This window comes from Poromitra crassiceps (assembly GCF_964638095.1).
Source record: "Poromitra crassiceps genome assembly, chromosome: 14".
NCBI classification, from domain to species: domain Eukaryota; kingdom Metazoa; phylum Chordata; class Actinopteri; order Beryciformes; family Melamphaidae; genus Poromitra; species Poromitra crassiceps.
The window spans coordinates 1688393-1716171 of record NC_139633.1 but is presented as its reverse complement, the minus strand read 5'-3'; the positions used below and the strand labels follow the sequence as shown (position 1 = coordinate 1716171).

Here is a 27779-nt window from a genome sequence, read left to right as displayed (position 1 = left end):
CTGGCAACAGTACATTCCTTGAGGAGTGTTCACAGACAAAAAAAGCACAGAAAATGCTTTGAACAAGTGAAGTGAGGTCACATCATTGTTCGGCTCTACACAGCGGAAACTGGTCACAGCTCTGACACAGACCTGCCTGGTCACTGACACAGACCTGCCTGGTCACTGACACAGACCTGCCTGGTCACTGACACAGACCTGCCTGGTCACTGACACAGACCTGCCTGGTCACAGCTCTGACACAGACCTGCCTGGTCACAGCACTGACACAGACCTGCCTGGTCACAGCTCTGACACAGACCTGCCTGGTCACAGCACTGACACAGACCTGCCTGGTCACTGACACAGACCTGCCTGGTCACTGACACCTGCCTGGTCACTGACAGACCTGCCTGGTCACAGCTCTGACACAGACCTGCCTGGTCACTGACACAGACCTGCCTGGTCACTGACACAGACCTGCCTGGTCACTGACAGACCTGCCTGGTCACAGCTCTGACACAGACCTGCCTGGTCACAGCTCTGACACAGACCTGCCTGGTCACAGCACTGACACAGACCTGCCTGGTCACTGACACAGACCTGCCTGGTCACTGACACAGACCTGCCTGGTCACTGACACAGACCTGCCTGGTCACTGACACAGACCTGCCTGGTCACAGCTCTGACACAGACCTGCCTGGTCACAGCACTGACACAGACCTGCCTGGTCACAGCTCTGACACAGACCTGCCTGGTCACAGCACTGACACAGACCTGCCTGGTCACTGACACAGACCTGCCTGGTCACTGACACCTGCCTGGTCACTGACAGACCTGCCTGGTCACAGCTCTGACACAGACCTGCCTGGTCACTGACACAGACCTGCCTGGTCACTGACACAGACCTGCCTGGTCACTGACAGACCTGCCTGGTCACAGCTCTGACACAGACCTGCCTGGTCACAGCTCTGACACAGACCTGCCTGGTCACAGCACTGACACAGACCTGCCTGGTCACACTGACACAGACCTGCCTCGTCACTGACAGACCTGCCTGGTCACAGCTCTGACACAGACCTGCCTGGTCACAGCTCTGACACAGACCTGCCTGGTCACAGCGCTGACACAGACCTGCCTGGTCACTGACACAGACCTGCCTGGTCACTGACACAGACCTGCCTGGTCACTGACACAGACCTGCCTGGTCACAGTGCTGACACAGACCTGCCTGGTCACAGACCTGCCTGGTCACTGACACAGACCTGCCTGGTCACAGCTCTGACACAGACCTGCCTGGTCACAGCACTGACACAGACCTGCCTGGTCACAGCTCTGACACAGACCTGCCTGGTCACTGACACAGACCTGCTTGGTCACAGCACTGACACAGACCTGCCTGGTCACTGACACAGACCTGCTTGGTCACAGCACTGACACAGACCTGCCTGGTCACAGCACTGACACAGACCTGCCTGGTCACTGACACAGACCTGCCTGGTCACAGCTCTGACACAGACCTGCCTGGTCACAGCACTGACACAGACCTGCCTGGTCACAGCACTGACACAGACCTGCCTGGTCACAGCACTGACACAGACCTGCCTGGTCACTGACACAGACCTGCCTGGTCACAGCTCTGACACAGACCTGCCTGGTCACAGTGCTGACACAGACCTGCCTGGTCACAGCTCTGACACAGACCTGCCTGGTCACAGCTCTGACACAGACCTGCCTGGTCACAGCTCTGACACAGACCTGCCTGGTCACAGCTCTGACACAGACCTGCCTGGTCACAGCACTGACACAGACCTGCCTGGTCACAGCACTGACACAGACCTGCCTGGTCACTGACACAGACCTGCCTGGTCACAGCTCTGACACAGACCTGCCTGGTCACAGCACTGACACAGACCTGCCTGGTCACACTGACACAGACCTGCCTGGTCACAGCTCTGACACAGACCTGCCTGGTCACAGCACTGACACAGACCTGCCTGGTCACAGCACTGACACAGACCTGCCTGGTCACACTGACACAGACCTGCCTGGTCACTGACACAGACCTGCCTGGTCACAGTGCTGACACAGACCTGCCTGGTCACACTGACACAGACCTGCCCGCCACCTGGTGCAGTGAAATGTCTTGGGATTTACTGGAAGACCTCGGTCAGCTGGCTATCTGCTGTCTTTGACTCATGATGTTAGATGTTCCATAGTCTCACGTAGTCAGACCTCATGATGTTAGATGTTCCATAGTCTCACGTAGTCAGACCTCATGATGTTAGATGTTCCATAGTCTCACGTAGTCAGACCTCATGATGTTAGATGTTCCATAGTCTCACGTAGTCAGACCTCATGATGTTAGATGTTCCATAGTCTCATGTAGTCAGACCTCATGATGTTAGATGTTCCATAGTCTCACGTAGTCAGACCTCATGATGTTAGATGTTCCATAGTCTCACGTAGTCAGACCTCATGATGTTAGATGTTCCATAGTCTCACGTAGTCAGACCTCATGATGTTAGATGTTCCATAGTCTCATGTAGTCAGACCTCATGATGTTAGATGTTCCATAGTCTCACGTAGTCAGACCTCATGATGTTAGATGTTCCATAGTCTCATGTAGTCAGACCTCATGATGTTAGATGTTCCATAGTCTCACGTAGTCAGACCTCATGATGTTAGATGTTCCATAGTCTCACGTAGTCAGACCTCATGATGTTAGATGTTCCATAGTCTCACGTAGTCAGACCTCATGATGTTAGATGTTCCATAGTCTCATGTAGTCAGACCTCATGATGTTAGATGTTCCATAGTCTCACGTAGTCAGACCTCATGATGTTAGATGTTCCATAGTCTCACGTAGTCAGACCTCATGATGTTAGATGTTCCATAGTCTCATGTAGTCAGACCTCATGATGTTAGATGTTCCATAGTCTCATGTAGTCAGACCTCATGATGTTAGATGTTCCATAGTCTCACGTAGTCAGACCTCATGATGTTAGATGTTCCATAGTCTCACGTAGTCAGACCTCATGATGTTAGATGTTCCATAGTCTCACGTAGTCAGACCTCATGATGTTAGATGTTCCATAGTCTCACGTAGTCAGACCTCATGATGTTAGATGTTCCATAGTCTCATGTAGTCAGACCTCATGATGTTAGATGTTCCATAGTCTCACGTAGTCAGACCTCATGATGTTAGATGTTCCATAGTCTCATGTAGTCAGACCTCATGATGTTAGATGTTCCATAGTCTCACGTAGTCAGACCTCATGATGTTAGATGTTCCATAGTCTCACGTAGTCAGACCTCATGATGTTAGATGTTCCATAGTCTCATGTAGTCAGACCTCATGATGTTAGATGTTCCATAGTCTCACGTAGTCAGACCTCATGATGTTAGATGTTCCATAGTCTCACGTAGTCAGACCTCATGATGTTAGATGTTCCATAGTCTCACGTAGTCAGACCTCATGATGTTAGATGTTCCATAGTCTCACGTAGTCAGACCTCATGATGTTAGATGTTCCATAGTCTCATGTAGTCAGACCTCATGATGTTAGATGTTCCATAGTCTCACGTAGTCAGACCTCATGATGTTAGATGTTCCATAGTCTCATGTAGTCAGTAGGGATGCAGCGGTTTCCGGTTTGAAGGTATACCTCGGTTTCAAAAAGTCACGGTATCAAAACCACTAAGTTTTGCCGTCATACCTTCCCCACGGTATCACCTGTTTCCCCCTGAGAGAGAAAGTGCCCAGACAGAGTGCAGTTACGCGGCCCCTCCCCCCAGCTGCCCAGTCTCAGCAATCAGTGTAGCTGTGATCGTCAAGAAGTCATCAAGTCAATCGTTTACTCCCGTGCGTAGCCTATTGTAATTCAACGTGATAATGGCTGCTGAAGGAGAATCCCCAGAACGTTCCCCCAGGCGGTGGGCCGCGGCCCCGTCGAAAAAGACAAACTCCGCGGTGTGTGGGAATATTTCGGTAAAAGCAGGGACGGCCAGGGAGGATTAGAGGGGGAAATACCTCAAACATGAATCAGCACATCTGCAGGAACAACACCCGTCCTTCCTTATTTGCCAAATTCAAGGTACGTTAAACGTCTTGCGTCATCATACATCGTGTCGGACATAAACCATTTCCACCGGCAGGAGGATGAACGTAAAATAAACACTGTCATAGGCTAACGTTATCGATAACATAACATGGCTAATTAGCACTCAGCTGTCTTTGGTCTAACTAACGATAATGTTAGTTGACTGAGCGAACGTCTTATGCCGGCGTATTGCACTGAAGAGAAGTAACAACAGTCATTAAATAAGAGGCAGAGGTGTGTGTGTGTGTGTGTGTGTGACGCACAGAGAGGCAGAAGTGTGTGTGTGTGTTTACATTATGTCTGCTTGGATCCATTATAAGCTAGCAATGCGCTACACTATTTCTCCTGTGCTTACAGCACATGCATCCAGTATCTGCACTGCTACTTTCTTCCAAAATATCTGGATCTCTAATATTTGCCCTACAGTACTTTTGGATACAAATAAAAGTGTGTGTGTGTGTGTGTGCACATTAACATTGAAACATTTATGTCCAGTGTCCAATCCGATTTGACAAAAGATAAGCATGTGTGTTTTAGTTTTACATACGTTAATTAAATGAAATAAATATTTCAATAACAAAAAAAAAATGTAGGCTATTTTTTTGTGGCCAGATTTCACAATAACACATAAAGGTCCGCGATACCGTGATACCGTGAAACCGTGGTATTTTTGTCCAAGGTTATCATACCGTCAAAAACTCATACCGCTGCATCTCTAGTAGTCAGACCTCATGATGTTAGATGTTCCATAGTCTCACGTAGTCAGACCTCATGATGTTAGATGTTCCATAGTCTCACGTAGTCAGACCTCATGATGTTAGATGTTCCATAGTCTCATGTAGTCAGACCTCATGATGTTAGATGTTCCATAGTCTCATGTAGTCAGACCTCATGATGTTAGATGTTCCATAGTCTCATGTAGTCAGACCTCATGATGTTAGATGTTCCATAGTCTCACGTAGTCAGACCTCATGATGTTAGATGTTCCATAGTCTCATGTAGTCAGACCTCATGATGTTAGATGTTCCATAGTCTCATGTAGTCAGACCTCATGATGTTAGATGTTCCATAGTCTCATGTAGTCAGACCTCATGATGTTAGATGTTCCATAGTCTCACGTAGTCAGACCCAGTCAGACCGTCGACGTCATCAAGCTTCCTGCGACGGACGTGATGATATCATCTACAGCTGGCACTGCCAGACTAGATTTTCCACTGAGGAAACTGCGGCAAACATCAAAAGTCACGTCCATAAAAGGATTTCCGCTCACATCTGGGGTGTGTGTGTGTGTGTGTGTGTGTGTGTGTGTGTGTGTGTGTGTGTGTGTGTGTGTGTGTGCGTGTGTGTGTGTGTGTGAGTAAATCTCATCTGGCCAATCCTTAATCAGGTCTCTCCAATCCTTCCTCTGATTCCCCTAGCAACAACCCTGCGCTTCCCTCAAGTATACCCTCAAATCTGGAGGGGTGTGTGTGTGTGTGTGTGTGTGCGCGCGCACGCATGTCATTGTCTCTCTCTGTTTACCTTTAGGGTTGCGTCTGTGTTTTGTGTGTGTGGTCCTGTGCGTGTTCGTGTGTGTGTGTGTGTGTGTGTGGGGGGGGGGGGGGGGGGGGTGCTGCATCTAATACATGCTATGTTCTACAGTAGCATGTTGCTGAACATGCAGGATTAAATCTCACCCATGGTAACTGCCTTCGCAAACGTAGAGAGAGTCAATAATGACAGTGTGTGTGTGTCTGTGTGTGTCCTTGGCTTACTTGTATTTATGTGGACACAATTAAATCATGTGTGTGTGTGTGTGTGTGTGTGTGTGTGTGTGTGTGTGTGTGTGTGTGTGTGTGTCTGTGTGTGTCTGTGTGTGTGTGTCAAATTCACCGTGGCGCGCGTCGCGATGCGGCGTCGGGTCTTTGACACGAGCCGCAAGCGGCGGCGTGCAGCCGGGCATGAAGCCTGTGCAAGTTGTGACCAGCACGGAGCCATGGCGGAGCCATGGCGGAGCAAAACAGAGCGCTTCTGGACTGGTGTGAATGGCCAGGCTCCTGCTCGACGTCTCCTGCTTCGGAGACGCTTCTGGTGTGTCCCAGGCGTTATACTCTAACTGTACTGTAGGTGGGGCTAGTGGTAGTGATATCAGTCCAAGAGAGAGTCACTCACGCCCCTCAGTCCAACATTCTGTCGTCCAGCTGTGGACCGGTCAGAAGTTTCCATCAACACAACAGGAAGACAGAGGTTACAGGGGTTTCACAGCGGCCGCCGGTCAGCGACGGTGTGTGTGTGTGTGTGTGTGTGTGTCTGTGTGTCTGTGTGTGTGTGTGTGTGTGTGTGTGTCTGTGTGTGTGTGTGTGTGTCTGTGTGTCTGTGTGTGTGTGTGTGTGTGTGTGTGTGTGTGTGTGTGTTTTGGATGCTGCTACTGTTTCAATAGGAGGAAGTGAGTGTGACCCTGGACAGAAGCAGCATTCCTCAGTCGCCTGTTGCACCTTCTTCACCTCCTATCAGGATCAGAAATGGCCGGCTGCTCGAGGAAAGAAACACCATGAAAAGTTCATAAAACAGCTGTGAAAATAACAAAATAAGTGTCTGGAGGGGGTAAAAATCATCCGACAATTCGAGGTACTTTTTTTTACATTTCACTTTGTTCACACCTTTTCATTGAGCTGTCAAAATCTTCACGTGTGAATGGGACGATACTGTCCCCCGTGGGCCACCGTACATGATTCATTCCTGTGCATTATAGGTGAGAAAAAAAATGTCCCCCAGACAAATCTCGGAAAAAGGAGCCCCCCCTCGCTCAAATCCTGGATGCCTATGGGATCATGATTATGTTATTTGATCCCAGGGAAACACAACAATTGAAGCAAGATAGCCTGATATTGCCGTTTGAAATACTTCAGAGTACGAGTAAATACATAAAAGTCTGTCTGAAGGCATTTACTGTCTTTTTTCTGACACTGGGGAAAGTGGGAAAAACTTTCAAAACGACTCAACTATCTCTTTAACAAATCACACACATTTTAGGCCTTTCTACTGTATGCGCTCCTTTTTAATAACTCATTTTCACTTCCATTCACTGAGCCTCCCCTGAAACTGCTTGGAGCCCCCGTGGGGAGGCCCGCCTCCCACTTTCCAAGCACCATTTGAAAAGAGAGACAGACAGACATTGCAGAACACAGACACGCAGACTGAACCAAGCTGCTGTTGTGGTTTCACAAGTGAGAAGTGAAAACAGCACAGCCTACAGTATGATAGATGGTGCTATAAGCACTTGACTCAAATCACATGGGCCAGAACACTGCTGCTGCACTGCCTCTATGCTCTTTAGAAACCTCTGGCCATGCTGCACTGCCTCTACGCTCTTTAGAAACCTCTGGCCATGCTGCACTGCCTCTATGCTCTTTAGAAACCTCTGGCCATGCTGCACTGCCTCTATGCTCTTTAGAAACCTCTGGCCATGCTGCACTGCCTCTATGCTCTTTAGAAACCTCTGGCCATGCTGCACTGCCTCTATGCTCTTTAGAAACCTCTGGCCATGCTGCACTGCCTCTATGCTCTTTAGAAACCTCTGGCCAGGCCCCAATCACTGATGCCAATCAGGTATTTTGCCATTAAGAGATCATGTCAAACACCTGCTTTGAGTTGACACAATTATATTTGCACTGTTCTGTCAATTTAGTGTTGATTTACTTCTCATGGAACTTCAAAATGACTCTTATCACAATTCATCAGTAATCTTGCCAGGCATAAAATAACCCTTCAGCCCAAAGCAGAACTTGCCATCTTCGGCTGCTCTGAACTCTCTCTGGACTTCCCCACAACTGTGCAGCAATCTCTGACGCAAGGGACAATTGTTGCCAAAAAACTAATCTTGAAAGAATGGAAGTCTTCTACTTCGCCTTCTTTTCAATTGTGGCTGACGGAAATTACCTCTGTTATACGGATGGAGAGGATTAGGTTCCTGAGGACTGACTCACTAAAGAAGTTCTTTGCCATTTGGGGCCCGTTTCTAGCCTACCTTGTTGAGGTTGCGGAAGACGGATGAGCACAATAATGTAGCTCTCGTAAAAATATAAAAGCACCTTACATGACTGGTAGCACTGAATGTTGAAAATGTGTATTTATTTTTATTTTTTGTTGTTTGTTTGTTTTTCCGTTCTGTGTCTGAGCCTGTTTGTCTTGTTCATATGTTGTTCTGAAAAACTGAAAATAAAATATATAAAAAAAAAGTAATCTTGCCAGGCAGCTGGATTCACGTGAGATCATGAGATCACAATCACACGACAAATCCAATCTATCACACTCCAATCTATTGATTTGAATCCAAATCAGCTACGGGCGGGCTTTAGGTGTGACGCCAGCGAGAGCCAGCCCGTGATAGATGTGTTAGAAAGATGGTTCATCCAATCAGCTTCCATGTATTTTTTTTAAAGTCCCTGCTCTTTGAAATGGTTTCCCGAGCGACTTGTTCCCAGATGGTTATGTGAAAACAAACCATCTTGCGTCTGTCACGTTAGTTCATCAGGGACGTCAACTGACAATCTCATGTCATGAAGACATGTGCTTAACCGCTCTGCTAACTTCCACTTTGGTGTTAAGAATGAAGACATGTGCTTAACCACTCTGCTAACTTCCACTTTGGTGTTAAGAATGGGGAAATAAAACAGACGGACAAGTGATGAGACAGACGATAAGATTCAGCTTCAGACAAACACTACGACTTCCACTGAGGGAGGACAGCTGCAGGAGGGAATACTGGGAATACTGGAATGCTGGAATACTGCCACCTGCTGCTGACTCTTCACACTGAATGGGAGTTTTAGAAGAACCACGACTCAAAGTGAGAGTAACTTACAGGGACATTTCTAGAGGAGAGAGTTGCACCACGACTGACTGACTTGCTGTTTTACCTGTCTGCCTGCTCTGTTCTTAGCTTCAGAGAGAAAATGGCTTCCAGAGCAGAGGAGGATCTCCTTTCCTGTGCTGTCTGTCATGACATCTTTAAAGATCCTGTGGTCCTGTCATGCAGTCACAGCTTCTGTAAAGTCTGTCTGCAGAGATGGTGGACGGAGAAACAAAAACACGAGTGTGCACTTTGTAAGAGAAGATCTTCAAAGAGTGAACCTCCTCGTAACTTGGTGTTAAAGAACCTGTGTGAGGGTTTCTTACAGGAGAGGGATCAGAGAGCTTCAGCAGGATCTGAGCCTCTCTGCAGTCTGCACAATGAGAAACTCAAGCTCTTCTGTCTGGACCATCAGCAGCCAGTGTGTCTCGTCTGTCGAGATTCAGAAAAACACACCGACCACAGATTCAGACCCATCGATGAAGCTGCACGGAATCACAAGAAGGGACTCCAGAGATCACTGAACCCCTTACAGGAGAAACTGAGGCGCTTTAATAAAGTTAAAGCAAAGTGTGATCAAACAGCAGAGTACATTAAGGTCCAGGCCCAGCAAACAGAGACACAGATTAAGAAGGAGTTTAAGAAGCTTCGCCAGTTTCTACAAGAGGAAGAGGAGGCGAGGATCGCTGCACTGAGGGAGGAAGAGGAGCAGAAGATTCAGATGATGGAGGAGAAGCTGGAAGGTTTGAGCAGAGAGATAGCAGCTCTTTCAGACACAATCAGAGCCATCGAGAAGCAGCTGAGAGCTGAAGACATCGCATTCCTGCAGAACTACGAGGCTACAGTGCAAAGAGTCCAGCGCCCCCTGCTGGATGATCCAGAGCTGGTCTCAGGAGCTCTGATAGATGTGGCCAAACACCTGGGCAACCTGAGTTCACAGTCTGGGACAAGATGAAGGAGACAGTCTCCTACACTCCTGTGATTCTGAACCCAAACACTGCCGATCCAGAACTCATCCTGTCTGAAGATCTGACGAGTGTGAGATGGGGAGAAGAACAGCGGCTTCCTGAAAATCCAGAGAGGTTAGCAAAGCTATGGTCTGTACTGGGTTCTGAGGGCTTTAGCTCAGGAACTCACAGCTGGGGTGTTGAGGTTGGAGACAGTACAGACTGGGTAGTGGGTGTGGCCACAGAGTTTGTCCAGGAGAACGGAGACAAAGAGTTTGGATGGATGATGATAGGGTTCAGTGATGGGAAATACTTTTCAGGCTCCTTCTCAAATCAAGCCAAAGCCCTCCGAATGAGGAAGAAACTGCAGAAGATCAGAGTGCATCTGGACTGGAGCAGAGGAAAGCTGTCGTTCTACAATGATACTAATACTGACATTAACGCACACATACACACGTTCACACACACTTTCACTGAGAGGCTGTTTCCATACATTTGTACTGAGGAAGAATCTCCTCTGAAGATTTTACCAGCAAAGGTCTCTGTGACACTGCAACATGATGATGAAGGCGATGATGATGATGACGATGATGGTGGTGGTGGTGATGATTAAGATGACGATGGTGCTGATATTCACAAGTAAGGATGCACCGATATGAAAATCTTGGGCGATACCGATAACCGATATTAACATTGCTGTTATGGTCGATAACCGATATTTATCGATGTCGATATGATCTCTATAAAACTTTTTTTTTTTAAGAATAACATTTTGTACGTACTGAAAAACACATGTAAACACTGAATTTGAAAAAGTAATAATTTCTTTATTTCCAAAACATTTGGAAAAGCCCATAGATCATAGATTTACTGCATTGTTTCCTCTCAATGTGACGATTTTGGGTCATACCGATAACCGATATTAACATTGCAACATCCGACCGATGCCGATATGTTAAAAAATGACTAACATCTGCCGATACCGATATGATTGCCGATCGTGCATCCCTATTCACAAGGACATTTGTCAATATCATGCAGCTCTATTTCGACTTGTTCACTTTTCCATCATCAGGATCATTCTGGGTCACAGAGATATTTGTTCCATAATGATCATCTATTATCTGAGTTCTGTGACCTCTGACCTTTTCCTATTTGTTGCTTGTAAAGTTGCTGATGTAAGAATTGAAGCTGATTCTGCTTTAAGTTGCTTTGGACATGAGAGTCATAAATGAATAGAATCTAAAATATAAATGACTGATTTCCTGCTACAAAAATGTGGCCTGTAACATGTTATCACTGACTGTAACCTTTGGAGTACCTGAACTCTGAGATCAATAAAGAATGGCTTTAATGTTCCGGTAATGTGAGTTGTAATGATTTACAGCCATAAGCATAATTAAATCCTGTGTCAAGTAATAATCAAACATCAAAGTCCAAATACATGTCACACGTCTCTTCTTTCTAGGGTCATATTTTTGTTTCATTTTTCTTCATCTAATGTATGTATATCTTGAATATTGCATACCATCACCTAGATTGACGCTTGAGGCAAATATGGTATATTTGACGGAAAGTGGAATGTCTATGTTTATATACTATCAGTGTTCTGATGATCCTTGGTTTATTATATGATATATACAAAATAAATAAAAACAATTGATCACAAACCAATTCTAGGATCACAGCAATATGTGTTCAATCTATTATCTGACCTCTGAATCTTCTCTTACAATTATGTTGGTGATGTAGGAATTGAAGCTGATTCTACTGTTGATCTCCCAGTCGCTCATTGTTGATGCAACTATTTCTCTACAAGTGTCGGGCACAGAAAACGTTATCATTTCATTGTTACCAGACTAACCACATATACATATTCACAGCCAGACATTCTATTGGAAAGATAATACGCCCCTTGTTGTTGACACTGACAGTTATGACTAATGGGAACCGGGACAAGCCTGGGTTTAACTTCACAATCATCCGAATGAGAGGCGGCTGCTTTACCTACAGTACTGAACCAAACTGCTGTTACAGTTATACTATGGAGATGTGTATTGTGATGCTCAACTTGGGACTGACAGTGGCTACGGTTACATGAGGCCTTTTAATTCGAAATGAAATCATTCGAATGAAATCATTCGCATTGATCGTTATTTCCTGCGAGTTTACAAGAGAAAATAGTATCCAATCTCAATCCTCTCTAACTCACTGCAGTCTTTCTGCGCATGCCCGTTTCACTTTTGACTGAAAAATGATGCCTCTAGATTAAAGAAAAGACACTGTGATGTTGACTTTTATGTAAATGTGCGCATTCGTTTCGTTATAGATCATGACTGCCCCGCAGCTAGCTTCACGTTAGCTTGCATGTAACGTTAAGGTAGCCACAACTAGCTAGCTAAAGTTAGCCATAGCCACCACAACAGCTAACGTTAACGCCAAACAAATCCGCTGCCTCCTCCCCACGGTGGTTTAACGTAACGCCAGCTCAGACTTTCCTCTAATCTCAGAAACCTTGCGGGACATGTATTGCATATTGCAAAAGTGGTTGATTTGTCATCATTTGAAACTGTCAACACTACAGCCACTCTGGAAGCTGCCATGTTTCGCCAGCTGCTGGGGCCGGGTGTGTCTGACGCGGTTTGACGCGTTTGACGTATCCATGTGATTCCCCCTCCCTTCCTGAAGTGTGACAGAGCTCTTCCTCGAGAGGGAGAGCTGACAACGGGCATGCGCAGAAAGACCGCAGTGAGTTAGAGAGGATCGTAGAGGAAAATGCGTTCACATGTATAGAAAAATACTTCAATCGCATTGAGAAACGAACTACACCACCCCCTTACATCGAATTTGACTTCACATCGAATTGGCCGTTTTCATTCTGCTTTAGGTGTTTACAAGATAAATTTGAAGAGGATTGGGATCGAATTCTGAGTTAAAGAGGATTGAAACTGTCCATGTAAACGTCTGTGCTAACAACTTTATTCACCTTATTCAGAAGTGACCGTCTGGCTTGAGAGACTAACAGGAAGTGAAAATATAATCGGAGGTTCTGATTGTATTTACACTTCCTGTGACTCATAAACCTAGTCTGACACATAATCTGAGTTAAACTAGGTTTGACCAGGTGAGTCAGACTAGTTTGAGCAGGTAAAACAGCCGGCGTTTTGAACAGGAAGTCGTGACACAATGGGTCAAGTGGGTGGGGCTGCATAAGGGGAATAGAACTGCAGTAGTACTCTCCATTAATCAATTAATCAATCAATCACTCAATAGGCTACTAAATCACATGGGCCAGAAAACTATACTGCCGTCTATGGGCTGAAACCTCTGGCCACACCACAAACAGTGATGCCAAATCATGTACTGTATTTTTCCATTGATCGATGTCAACACCTGCTTTGAGTTTACAGAACTGCCTGCACTGTGTTATTTAGTGTTGATTTACTTTTCATGGAACTTCCAAATGATCACAGTTCATCAGGGACTTGAACTTACAATCTTATGATCTAAAGACACATGTGCTTAACCAGAATAACCACTCTGCCAACTTCCACTTTGGTGTTCAGAGTGGGGAAACAAAACAAAGGGACATGTGATAGGTCATAGGCAATAGTTATGTTGAAAGTCTCTGAAAGAACATTATACGTATACTGTATTAGTTCCTAACATTAATTAATTCAAACATGTGGTTCTCACCGTGGGGTCTGAGGACCAGCAGGGGTCCTTGACGGTATTTCAGAGGGTCTCCAGCAAACTGATGAATTGTTAAACTTCACCATTATTTCATTTACAATAAGTTAACAAAATGAAAGAATCTATATATGCAAATATAATTCCAGGACTGTCTGTGTGTGAGTTAGTGTGCATTTTGTCCTTCGCATATCTCGAGAAATGTTCGTCAAATCGACTTCAAACTTTGCGGGTGTATCACTGGTACCCTGACTCACTAGTGCAAAAGATCACTTTCACTGGCCTCACCAACGTAACCTGCTGACGCTGACAGCAAATAATACTTTGCGGGCAACTTTGTGTAGAATTGTCCAATATGAATGATCTTGCTATCAAACCATACATTTATGATGACCACAGAGAAGCCAGATTTATTCCATGTAAATTTCAAAATGGCTGCCAGAAATGACCACCAAGTTTTCCAAGATCTTCATGTTGGCATCGTCTATTGTTGGTAGATGGCTGAGTTTGCTGAAAACATTGGAAGCCTCGTTATAAACGTCCCAAGTGTGCCATGCAGGCTACTGTAAATAAAGTCACAAATGCCATAAACTGACAGACCTTCAAGTCAGTTTTGGTGGAGCACAAAGTCCGTCATCACTTGTCTAGTGGTAGGGAGTGGACTTGGTTCAGGCGAAGTCCGCCCAGCGCTTGGCACATGTGGGCGCACGTGGGCCAGACTGCTAGGACATCTCTGGGCCTCCAGGAAGACCCTGAGGGCCTTCATGGAATTCTGTTGTGAAATTCTGCACAAATTATATCTAACAATAACAATATTCTCAGATGTGGGTTTGAGAGACAAAATCTCATCAAATGTGGGTCCGTGGCCCTAATGTGCACTATGGGTCCATTCTCAGAATCAGAATCAGAATTATTTTATTCGGCCATAGTATGTTTGCACATACACGGAAATTGTCTTGATGTACAAGGTGCACACGTTACATATAAACCACTCAATACCATACAAAAACATTACCAAAAACAGCACAATAAATATGCATAAATTTAAACATATAGAAGATATGGACAGAGTATTTACAGCCAAGTCTGGCAGAGTACAAGTTAGCAAGGCAAAGTGACAGGTACAAGTACAAGGTTGGCAATAGTACAGTTTCCAGAGTTGACAATTTTAGCAAAATATATACACGATACAAATAAGAGTTAACAGGTTCTATTCACAGGTTATATGCATGAATTGCATTGTATTGCGCATGTTAACTGCCAAGGGAAGTGGGAGGTGCAACATCAGTGCAGGAGCACACTGCCTCCACCACTCTCCACCTGTCCCTGTTCTGTATACAGTAAAGAGCTTTACCATTTAGAATAAATGGCATGACAAATCTCCGCCCCTTACCTGACTCACCTGAGACAAACCAGGAAACGGAGGTTATTATCCTTCACTCCTCACTGATAAGAGACACAAATGGCGACAATGAGATTTAGGAGTACTGGAATATCAAGTTTTTTGGACTGCTGTTGACTCCTCACTGAATGTGAGTTTTAGAAGGACCACGACTCAAAGTGAAAGTAACTTTCAGGGAAATTCCTAAAGGAGAGACTTGCTGTTGTACCCGTCTGCTTGGACTGTTTTTAGCTTCAGAGAGAAAATGGCTTCCAGAGCAGAGGAGGAGAGCGATCAGAGAGCTTCAGCAGGGTCCGAGCCTCTCTGCAGTCTGCACAATGAGAAACTCAAGCTCTTCTGTCTGGACCATCAACAGCCCCTGTGTGTTGTCTGTCGAGATTCAGAAGAACACACCAACCATAAAATCAGAACCACTGACGAAGCTGCACGGGATAACAAGGAGGAAGTCCAGAAATCACTGAAGCCCTTGAAGAAGAAACTGACGCTCTTTAATGAAGTTAAAGTTAAGTGTGCTCAAACAGCACAAGACATTATGGTCCAGGCCCAACAAACAGAGAGGCAGATTAAGAAGGAGTTTAAGAAGCTTCACCAGTTTCTACAAGAGGAAGAGGAAGCCAGGATCGCTGCACTGAGGGAGGAAGAGGAGCAGAAGACTCAGACAATAAAGGAGAAGCTTGTGGGTTTGAGCAGAGAGATAGCAGCTCTATCAGACACAATCAGAGCCATAAAGAAGCAGCTGAGAGCCGAAGACATCTCATTCCTGCAGAACTACAAGGCTACAGTGGAGAGAGTCCAGCGCCCCCTGCTGGATGATCCAGAGATGCCCTCAGGAGCTTGGATAAACGTGGCCAAACACCTGGGCAACCTGAGCTTCACAGTCTGGGACAAGATGAAGGAGATGGTCTCCTACACTCCTGTGATTCTGAACCCAAACACTGCCGATCCAGAACTCATCCCGTCTGAAGACCTGACCAGTGTGAGACTTCCGGAAAACCCAAAGAGGTTAACAAAGATATGCTCTGCGATAAGCTCTGAGGGCTTTAACTCAGGCTCTCACAGCTGGGATGTTGAGATTAGAGACAATACAGATTGGTTAGTGGGTGTGAGGGGGGGTAGGTTTGCCTTGTTGATCATGTTCAGTGATGGTAAATACATGACACAATCCCCAGATGGTTTGAAAACCCTCAGAATGAGGAAGAAGCACCAGGAAATCATCAGAGTGCATCTGGACTGGAACAGAGGAAAACTGTCCTTCTCTGATCCTGACACTAACACACACATACACACCTTCACACACACCTTCACTGAGAAGGTGTTTCCATGCTTTGGTACTGACACAGCTCTGAAGATTTTACCAGCAAAGGTCTCTGTAACAGTGGAACATGATAATGCTGATGTTGATTATTATGAAGGTAATGATGGTGGTGGTGATGTTGATGATGAAGAAGGTGATAATGATGAAGGTGATGATAATGATGGTAGCGATGATGAACGTGGTGATGAGGATGAAAGTGATAATGAACGTGACGATGAAGGTGATGATGATGATGATGATGATGAAGAAGAAGAAGGAGGTGATCATGATGGTGATGATAGTGATGACGATGTTTATTATGATTGTTGTGATGATGATGATTAAGATTACCTTTATGGACCGGAAAGATCCCCATCAAAAAGTGCCATGAAAATATTTTCCCTAATGTTATGGCGACTTGGGGGGGTTGGGGATTGTGTGTGCAAACACAAAACATAAACAATATATAAATAATAAGTAAAATATGAGTCAACTGCAATAATTGATCAATAACTAATAGATAGTGATAGTGTGTGCCAAAGTTTTCTTCATGTACACTGTCCTTTACTGTTGAGCACCAGTCCAGGGTCCTCTCATTCCAAACTTGGCTGAAGTGCATTGGACTTCATTGTTGGGACTGTAATCTGTAACATTTTGTAATCACTGCCTGTAACCTTTGGATAACTTGGGACTTTGAGATCAATAGATCCCCTCCCCTCCCTTCACACAGTAGACTGTGACTCTCGTAACTAAGGCCTGGTTGGCTTGGACCGTGATGATAAATTGCACTTACTTCTTTTTTATTTTTTTAGATTTTTTTAAATAATTATTTTAAATTAAAATGAAATGAAACTTAGTTTTAAACTTAATACTAGCTTTAAACTGTAGTTTTAACTTCTTCTAACTTACCGTAATATCAGTTTCACGTTTTAATGCCGATCTAACTCTGACTACTAATGTCGTGTAGATTTTGTGCAGACACAGGTTGCTTCGGAATATGAACTCATGTGGGTCTTTAATGTATATTGATTTTAATGTACATACACACAAACTTAAGCACATTGTGTATATGATCTTTTGCACTAGCAATATTGAGTCTTTTTTGTGTTGACTTGATCACTGTATGGCATGCAGGCACCAAGACAAATTTCTCTATGTAACTTGCATATTGTGGCAATAAAGTGATTCTGATTCTGATTCTGAATAAAAGAATGGCGTTAAATGTTTTTGTAAATGTGAGTTGTAATGATTTAAAGCCATGACTCATGAGTAAGCATTATTTCATCAAACATCAACGTCAGTCACAAGAATCTTCTCTCAATGACACACAGATCAGACGTTATTAGCCAAAATAAGTAAATAAACTATAATATATATATATAGTTTATTTATTTATGGTAATAACTTCTGATCTGTTGTGTGTCATTGAGAGAAAATTCTCTCTCTCTCTCTCTCTCTATATATATATATATATATATATATATATATATATGGAGATGATGTCACCGATGATATTACTGATATACTGACATTTCAATGTCTGGGGTCCTAGATATTTGTGACGTCAAAGCGGGGGGTTGGGGGACATGCAGCTCAAAACCAGCATTAGTTATGACTCATTTTGTGTTGGTTGTAACTTCTGTCATTTCATTGTAAACACGTTGTTGAAGATAATCACAATGACCACACTTTCTATTAGAACATGCACCACTTGCTTTTGATAGTTGATGACTTTCAGATAACTCGCATTCTTCCACATGAGAGGCTGCTGCTTTAACTACTGAACCAAACTGTGTTGTGATTTTACTGTGGACAAACTAAGTGCTTTAACTACTGAACCAAACTGTGTTGTGGCTTCACTGTGGACAAACTAACTGCTTTAACTACTGAACCAAACTGTGTTGTGGTTTCACTGTGGACAAACTAACTGCTTTAACTACTGAACCAAACTGTGTTGTTTCACTGTGGAGAAACTAACTAAAGTGAGAAGTGAAAACTGTGAGTCTGCAGCTATGATGACAATAAACCACTTTGCTCTCCATTCAAGTCACATGGGCCAGAAAACTGCTGATGCACTGCGTGGGTTGAATCTTCTGGCCACGCCCACAATCAGGTATTTTGCCATTGACAGATGATGTCAAACACCTGCTGCCAGTTCACAGAATTTTCTGCAACGTGTTATTTAGTGCTGATTTACTTCTCATGGAACTTCAAAATGATCAAGGTTCATCAAGGACTTAAACTCACAATCTAATGATCTAAAGAAATGTGCTTAATCTGCCAACTTCCACTGATGTTCAGAATTGGGATAAACAGAGGGACAAGTGATTAGTCATAGGTTGCCTCAGTAAGAAGAACATTAGAACTGTATAAGTTCCCCACATCAATCAATTCAAACAGGCTTTACAGACATCTTGAAAGTACAGACATTGAAAGTGATACAGAGGCTGGAGCCAGTACTTTGGTGGGCATAGGAAGGAACCCACCTGCCAAATGGTTGCTGTAGGACTTATGGTTTCTGACCTGCAGACACTTTTAGTGGAGAAAAAGACACAACAATGCAAAGTATTGCAACTGCTATGATTAGCTATGTTGTGAAAAGTAATATAGTATGTTTGGAATTCAACTTGCTAGTCTATTACAGTAAACGGCTGAGCATTTACGAGAAATGGCCTGACAAACTCTACTGCTCTACTGATAAAGCAGGGAACAAAGGTTATATTTCTTCCACGCCGATAAATGTAAGAGATACACGCCGAGAAACAGACGATAAGATTCAGCTTCAGACCAAACCCACAACTTCCACTGAGGGAGGACAGCTACAGGACGGAATACTGAGAGTACTGGAATACTGGAATACTGCCCATGCAACCTGCTGCTGACTCCTCACTGAATGGGAATTTTAGAAGAACCACGACTCAAAGTGAAAGTAACTTACAGCGAATTTTCTAGTTGGAGGGAGTTGTGCCGCAACTGACTGACTTGCTGTTTTACCTGTCTGCCCGGTCTGTTTTTCGCTTCAGAGAGAAAATGGCTTCCAAAATCAGACCCATCGCTGAAGCTGCACGGAATCCCAAGGAGGAACTCAAGAAATCACTGAAGCCCTTAAAGAAGAAACTGATGCTCTTTAATGAAGTTAAAGGAAAGTGTGATCAAACAGCAAAACACATTAAGGTCCAGGCCCAACAAACAGAGAGGCAGATTAAGGAGGAGTTTAAGAAGCTTCACCAGTTTCTACAAGAGGAAGAGGAAGCCAGGATCACTGCACTGAGGGAGGAAGAGGAGCAAAAGACTCAGATGATGGAGGAGAAGCTCGAGGGTTTGAGCAGAGAGATAGCAGCTCTCTCAGGCACAATCAGAGCCATAAATAAGGAGCTGGGAGCTGAAGACATCTCTTTCCTGCAGAACTACGAGGCTACAGTGCAAAGAGTCCAGCGCCCCCTGCTGGATGATCCAGAGCTGGTCTCAGGAGCTCTGATAGATGTGGCCAAACACCTGGGCAACCTGAGCTTCACAGTCTGGGACAAGATGAAGGAGACAGTCTCCTACACCCCTGTGATTCTGAACCCAAACACTGCTGATCCAAAACTCATGCTGTCTGAAGATCTGACGAGTGTGAGATGGGGCGAAGACCAGCAGCTTCCTGAAAACCCAGAGAGGTCAACATTGCATGTCATGGGCTCTGAGGCATTTAACTCAGGAACTCACAGCTGGGATATTGAGGTTGGAGACAATACAGACTGGTTAGTGGGTGTGACAACAGGGTTTGTCCAGAAGGATGAAGACAAACAGTTTGGATTGATGATAGGGTTCAGTGATGGTAAATACGTGAGATTCTCCCCCCACTCATATGGGAAGAAAACCCTCAGAATGAGGGAGAAGCACCCGAAGATCATCAGAGTGCATCTGGACTGGAACAGAGGAAAGCTGTCATTCTCTGATCCTGATACTAACACACACATACACACCTTCACACACACCTTCACTGACAAGTTGTTTCCAATCATGGCTACTGGCGCAGCTCTGGAGATTTTACCAGTGAAGGTCTCTGTAACAGTGGAACATCATGATGATGATGATGATGATGATGATGATGATGAAGGTGATGATGATTATGATAGTGATGATGATGAAGGTGATGGTTATGATGATGAAGATGGTGATTATGATGTCAGATTATGATAGGGCTTCCCAAAGGAATGTTTTCCTTTCAATTCATCTAACAATTATTAAAAAAAATTAATACTGAACCTCAAATTCAAAAGGATTCTTGACAGATTAATGTTTAAACTGGAGTAATATGCAGTTAAGATAATCACTGGGAAAATAAATGTTCTTTCATTCGTGTGGGGCAAGTAATTGAAATGATTTAACTTACATTAATTAAGTGCAGAGATGCAAACTCATTGGTAGTGAAAAAGGTGACAGATACAAGGGCAGACATAAAACCACTCAGAAATCCTCCTATTTTAGGATGAAAAGGGTGACTGTGACCTAAAGGTGACTAGTTTACATCCCTGTAAGTGATTAACGTTTTACTAACAAACACGTTGCACGTGTTGATAATCCTAATATGCGTGATTCAAAAAGTGCGTTACTATCAATGGTTACAACCTGGTTAAAACAGGACTGACTTGGTGCTGTCTGCTGCCCATCATCAACAGGGACACGCGCTCCAGGAGTCCGGGTATAACGTTATCGTTATGTTTACGTCATTTACGCCAATTTGCACAGTATAACATTACAGAGCAGCGCAGTTGGTGCTCGGTCTAAAATACTCCCACACTTTAGATGGTCGTGGTCGAGGTTTTGTAGCTGCAGCTTGTGCTCTCGGTTGGGAATAAACAATCCATGCTTTGACGAGCGCAGCCATCTTCTCTACACATTAGCCAGCTGGCTTCCGCTAGTAACGACAGTGGCCAAGCTGCTTTTGCGAGCTGCAGGGCCAGCTCGACAAGCTGCAGGATGGGTGAGGACGGGCAGCGGCCCAGCTAGCGAGCCCGCGCAGCAGGCAAGCTTAGGAATCGAGCGCTCATAGCGCGCGTACATTTCACAATGGAGTGGATGACATCACAATGGAGTCGATGATGTCACAATGGAGTGGATGATGTCACAATGGAGTGGATGATGTCACACTGACTGACATCGCATATCTGCTCGCAGCTATATTGCAAATTTGCGCTTGTTTGTTACTATCATGCAGCTCTATTTTGATTCTGTTCACTTCTCTATAATCAGGATTAGGCATGCACGATATATCGCCAATCATATCGTATCGGCAGAGGTTGCGTATTTTTTTATATACAGGACTGTATCGTATCAGTCCGTAATATCAGTTATCAGTATCGGCCAAATTATGGGCTTTTCCAAATGTTTTGGAAAAAAAAGAAAGTCAATGTCACTGTGTTTACATGTGTTTTTCAGGATGTACAAAATGTGATTATCATAGAAACTTGTTTTTATACAGATCATATCAAAGTCAGTAAATATAGATTATCGGCCATAACAGCAATGTTAACACGTTCACTGCCGTTGACGAGTCAACTCGTCAAGCAGAAACCAACGGTTGACTGCCAATGACGAGTCAACTCGTCAAAAAAAAACGTCTCCTATAAAAATATGGGAGCTATTGAATGTGTTTAACCTATTTTACCGACCCACTAAGTGGCGACAGTGCTCTCCAGACGAGAGAAAGCCAAGCAAAGACAGCAGCGTGAGGAAGCCATTCTCATGAAAATGGATTGGCGAAAACGCTTTCGCTTTCGCGCTGGGAGCTGGCGGTGGGGGATTGCAAATTTGCATAATAGATTACGGGTGGAACACACTTTGAAACACCAGCAGAAAGCCCAGAATCGCACGCAGCTTCATTCCAGCTGAGCTCACAACCGAAAACGAACGAGCCCCATCCAGACTCGCCCAAAGAGCGGCCGCCAGCAGCCAGGCAGCACAGACAGCAGAAACTCGCTTGTGACACGCCCGCTGCAGAGCCATGGAGGGAGGAGGAGAACACACACGGAGGGAGGAGTTTGAAGGAGAGGGGGGTGGGGGTGGTGTTATGGAGGAAATTACTGTTCAGAATTGTTTAGATGTCTGATGTGTTACTGATGCCAAAAATAAATGGTTAAAGTGACTGTTCTATCGAATTTCACAAAAAGGCATTTATCTCAACTTTCCTTTTCAGACGCTGAAACCATGCTGTATTCAACTGCTAATGCCTACATAACTACTAACTCTACAAACTAACTCTTTTAGACAGAGAAAGCACACATTCTATTAGTTCTTTTGAGATATTTTGTGTTCACAAATTCCTAGCAGAAAATAATCCTCGGCTCTTGAAAGATGAGCCAGAATCCTCAAAAAAACCCTCTGGCAGAAGCTACCTACAGTAAAAAAAAAACTGTTGGCAGTGAATGTGTTAACATCACTTATCGGTATGGGCCAACATTTTCATATCGGTTCATCCCTAATCAGCATCATTCTGGCTCACAGGAATATTTGTTCCATCTACAGTACGTGTTGTTAATGCTGCTGATGAAGGAATTGAAGCTGATTCTGATGTAGTCAATTTTGGATATGAAAATCTGATCAATGAATCAAATGTACTTTAACGTACAGTACATTTCTTACTTCCTGCTACAGAAATGTCATCTGTAAAATGTTGTAATCACTGCCTGTAAGCTTTGGATTATTTGGACTCTGGTATGAATAAAGAATGATAAATGTTTCTTTAATGTAAATTGTAATTATTTAATTACAGCCATGACTAAGCATTATTTAATCTTGTGTAGAATGATGTCAAAACCTCAAAGTCATGTCTGTAGCATGTCTCTTCTAGGGATGGGCATCGAATTTCGAATTTTCGAATAATTGTTGTTATTATCAAGGTCGACTTTTATTATTGAAAGTCGAAATTCGAAAAAAAAAAGAAAAAAGCATTTTTTTATTTATTTTTTGTGAGTGAAATGTTGCATTGTCTCCCCTGATTCTAAGTATAGTCGAATCGCTTGGTTTGAGCAAGTAAAACAATTTTTATAAGCATTTTAAGCAAGGTTTAAGGGAAAATGAATGGCGGATGAAATCCCATGAAGAGGGAGAGGGGGTGACTTTGGCACCCCTTTGGCACTCAGACCTGAGCCTACTAAATATTTAATGAACCACTCATGATTGTCAAAACTGTTTTTTATTTTCAAAAATGTCAATGTCATGTAACATGTTCTTTACTTCAGTGGTGCAATGCTTGTTTGAGCTAAAAATCCACAGCAGAAGCTTTTTCTATTAATTAATAAAGCCTTAGACTTAGAATCAGGGGAGACAATGCAACATTTCACTCACCTAAAATTACATTTTTTTTTTTTTTTTTTCGAATTTCGATTAAAAGTCGACTTTGGCCAGCGAATTTCGAATAGTGTTTTTGCTAGAAATGCCCATCCCTAGTCTCTTCATGAACATTCTTCACAGGAATATTGATTTAATCTACTATCTGGGTGCTGTGACCTCTGACCTCCTGGGTGTGTGTTATGTTGATGATGTCAGAATTGAAGCTGATTCTACTGTTGAGCTCATTGCTGAGGCAAGTTTGTCTCCAGTGTCTGGTACAGAAAACCTTATGATTTCATTGTAACCACATTGTTGAAGTTATTCACTACAGCCAAATATTGTGTTGGAGAATATGCCCGTGTGTGTTAACAGTTTATGACTGATAGGAAAGGACAAACCTGGATTTAAACTCACAAACCTCCACACATCATGTGGAGCCAACATTACTCATGTCATGACTCATTTTGTGTTGGCCTGTAGCTTGTCATTTCATATATTCATATATTATATAAAATCCCCCATAATATATCAGCGCTTTGGCAGGTGGGCACAGCAGCCCAATGAAACTGAATGAACCTTGCCCCAGGTGTATTACAGTAAACAGCTGAGCATTTATGAGAAGTGGCCTGACAAAGCTCCACCCATTACCTGAATAAAGTGCTCTACTTAACTGATGAACCAGGAAACAAAGGTTGTCATTCTTCCACTCCTCACTGAGAAGAGAGATACACGCCGAGAGACAAGAAAATTCAGCTTCAGACCAAACCCACAACTTCCACTGAGGGAGGACAGCTACAGGACGGAGTACTGGGAATACTGGGAATACTGCCCATGCAACCTGCTGCTGACTCCTCACTGAAGGGGAGTTTTAGAACAACCACGACTAAAAGTGAAGGCAACTTTCAAGGAATTTTCTAGAGGAGAGAGTTGCACCACGACTGACTGACTTGCTGTTTTACCTGTCTGCCCGGACTATTTTTAGCTTCAGAGAGAAAATGGCTTCCAGAGTAGAGGAGGATCTCTCCTGTGCCGTCTGTCATGACATCTTTAAAGATCCTGTCGTCCTGTCATGCAGTCACAGCTTCTGTAAAGCCTGTCTGCAGAGATGGTGGACAGAGAAACAAATACACGAGTGTCCACTTTGTAAGAGAAGATCTTCAAAGACTGAACCTCCTCGTAACTTGGTGTTAAAGAACCTGTGTGAGGGTTTCTTAGAGGAGAGGGATCAGAGAGCTTCAGCAGGATCTGAGCCTCTCTGCAGTCTGCACAATGAGAAACTCAAGCTCTTCTGTCTGGACCATCAGCAGCCAGTGTGTCTCGTCTGTCGAGATTCAGAAAAACACACCGACCACAAAATCAGACCCATCGATGAAGCTGCACGAAATCACAAGGAGGAACTCAAGAAATCACTGAAGCCCTTAAAGAAGAAACTGAAGCGCTTTAATAAAGTTAAAGGAAAGTGTGATCAAACAGCAAAACACATTAAGGTCCAGGCCCAACAAACAGAGACACAGATTAAGGAGGAGTTTAAGAAGCTTCACCAGTTTCTACAAGAGGAAGAGGAGGCCAGGATCACTGCACTGAGGGAGGAAGAGGAGCAGAAGAGTCAGATGATGGAGGAGAAGCTGGAAGGTTTGAGCAGAGAGATAGCAGCTCTCTCAGACACAATCAGAGCCATAGAGAAGGAGCTGAGAGCTGAAGACATCTCATTCCTGCAGAACTACGAGGCTACAGTGCAAAGAGTCCAGCGCCCCCTGTTGGATGATCCAGAGCTGGTCTCGGGAGCTCTGATAGATGTGGCCAAACACCTGGGCAACCTGAGCTTCAGAGTCTGGGACAATATGAAGGAGACAGTCTCCTACACTCCTGTGATTCTGAACCCAAACACTGCTGATCCAGAACTCATCCTGTCTGAAGATCTGACGAGTGTGAGATGGGGAGAAGAACAGCAGCTTCCTGAAAACCCAGAGAGGGAATTGGTGCCATGCAGTGTCATGGGCTCTGAGGCATTTAACTCAGGAACTCACAGCTGGGATGTTGAGGTTGGAGACAATACAGACTGGTTAGTGGGTGTGACAACAGGGTTTGTCCAGAAGGATGAAGACAAACTGTTTGGAATGCTATCGTTCAGTGATGGTAAATATTCAAGAATCTCCCCCTCAGGTTTGAAAACCCTCAGAATGAAGAAGCACCCGAAGATCATCCGAGTGCATCTGGATTGGAACAGAGGAAAGCTGTCATTCTCTGATCCTGATACTAACACACACATACACACCATCACACACACCTTCACTGACAAGTTGTTTCCATGCATTGGTACTGGGGCAGACCCTGGTCTGCAGATTCTACCAGCGAATGTCTCTGTAACACTGGAAAATGATGATGACGATGTTGAAGGTGATGATGATGATGGTGGTGGAAGTGATGATGATGGTGATGATGTTGGTAGTGGTGGTGATGATGATGATAGTGATGATGATGATGATGATAGTGATGATGATGGTGATGATGTTGGTAGTGGTGGTGGTGATGATGATGATGATAGTGATGATGATGATGATGATGATGATGATGATAGTGATGATGATTGAGATTATCATTATGATGATAGTGATGATGAAGATATGAACAAAGCAGGGAGAAGCAGCCTTTCCTTGCTCCTCATGTCTGGAACAAACTTCCAGAACATCTTAGATCTGCCTCCACTTTGCAGTCTTTCCACTCAGGGCTTAAAACATTTCTGTTCACAATGGCTTTTTAGGAACAACATTCATCTGCACTTTAATATTTTCTTTTTTTAACTGTGAATGTATTCTTTATACTTGTCTTATTCTATTTTAGCTCTTTAATTAACTTTATTTTATTATTCTTCAATTATCTTTATTTTTATTTTTATTATTTAGTCTCCATCAAATTGGCAATACCACTGGGAGTGAATTTTTATGCAGGGACGCCAACTCTGTTAATATTTCTCCATTGACAATGGAGTGAAGGCTTTGACCGGACAGGCATGGCTGCAAGGGGCGAGATGCTTAATTTGATTAAGAGCAGCCATTGGGGAAAAGTGTGGCAGGAACATATAATTACTGTATTGGGAAAATACTTGTGAATTCACTCACAAAGTAAATATATATATTTGATTTGATGGTAATAATTTTGCACTGTGACCTTCTGGATTGTATTGCTCTCATTGTCTATTATTTTACCTTGTAATACTTTTTTTCTTAATGTTTTTATTTACCTATGCTATTTTCTTTTTATCCATTTTATGTAAAGCACTTTGAATTGGCTCTGTACAGTAAGTGAAATGGAATGAAAATGAAATGTCCTATACAAATAAACTCGCCTTGCATTTAGTGATAATAATTATTGTTATGATGATGATTCATATGATCATTATGAATGTGGTGGTGATGATGAGGATGATGATGATGGTAGTTATGATGATAAGATGATGATAGTGGTGATGCTGATATTCACAATATGGTTATTAGTTCATATCTTGCAGCACTACTTCCATTCTGTTCACTTTCCTATCATCAGGATCATTATGGCTCACATTTTGTTCCATCTATCTGATTTCTTCCAATCATCTGACTTCTGTGACCTCTAACCTTTGATTTCCTTCATGTTTCTTCCCTGTAATGTTGCTGATGTAGGAATTGAAGCTGGTTCTGCTGTTGTTCTCTATAATATAAATGAATAGAATGTAAAATATAAATTACTAACTTCCTGCTACAGAAATGTGCCTTGTTGTAATCACTGCCTGTAACCTTTGGATAACATGGAGATCAATAAAGAATCCTGTTAAAATCGTTCTTTAAAAGGTATACTATGCAACAATTTCATTTAAAAACATTATACAGACGTATACAAAAGTTTTCCCTTTAAACCATGAGACCCATAATTGTGTGGCAGAGTGTTTATGTAGGGAGATGCTGCCCCCTGTCTGTATTTTTGTTGTTTTGGTCTGGCCCCGTCTGGCCGGGACGCTTATGGGCGTCATTGCGGCGACATGTTCAAACCCCCATCTGGGGGCGTGTAGAGCAGAGCAGCCCAGCCAATAGCATCGCTAAGATTTTCAGAGAGCAGATCACAGAGCACAGCGGAGTCAGCGTACTAAAACCAAGAAATCTTGCTCCTTCCCACTCCCAGAGCATTTTGCGAGCTGTTTGGAGCTTGTAGTACAGTGATTCCCAAACTGTGGGCCGCGGCCC

At 43.8% G+C, this 27779-nt stretch overlaps 2 protein-coding genes across 2 annotated transcripts; both read left to right on the top strand.

The window, feature by feature from the left end:
- Positions 1 to 8831: 8831 nt before the first annotated feature.
- Positions 8832 to 21489, top strand: LOC310789586 (uncharacterized protein; the record flags this gene model as incomplete). The annotated part of the gene is given in 7 exon segments (XM_083651230.1): positions 8832 to 9841; positions 9844 to 10461; positions 11794 to 11824; positions 15141 to 15732; positions 16364 to 16557; positions 19269 to 20295; positions 21484 to 21489. Coding segments are annotated over 7 exon segments (3294 nt in total). The 5' UTR covers positions 8832 to 9015.
- A 2863-nt stretch (positions 21490 to 24352) lies between these two features.
- Positions 24353 to 27319, top strand: LOC310789471 (E3 ubiquitin-protein ligase TRIM35-like). The gene has a single exon (XM_083651117.1). The coding sequence runs from the start codon at positions 24558 to 24560 to the stop codon at positions 26151 to 26153; it is 1596 nt and encodes a 531-aa protein (XP_083507243.1). The 5' UTR covers positions 24353 to 24557; the 3' UTR covers positions 26154 to 27319.
- Positions 27320 to 27779: the final 460 nt, after the last annotated feature.

Excerpts from the sequence above, each read along its gene's own strand:
- LOC310789471 (XM_083651117.1), top strand. The coding sequence starts at position 24,558 with ATGGCTTCCAGAGTAGAGGAGGATCTCTCCTGTGCCGTCTGTCATGAC.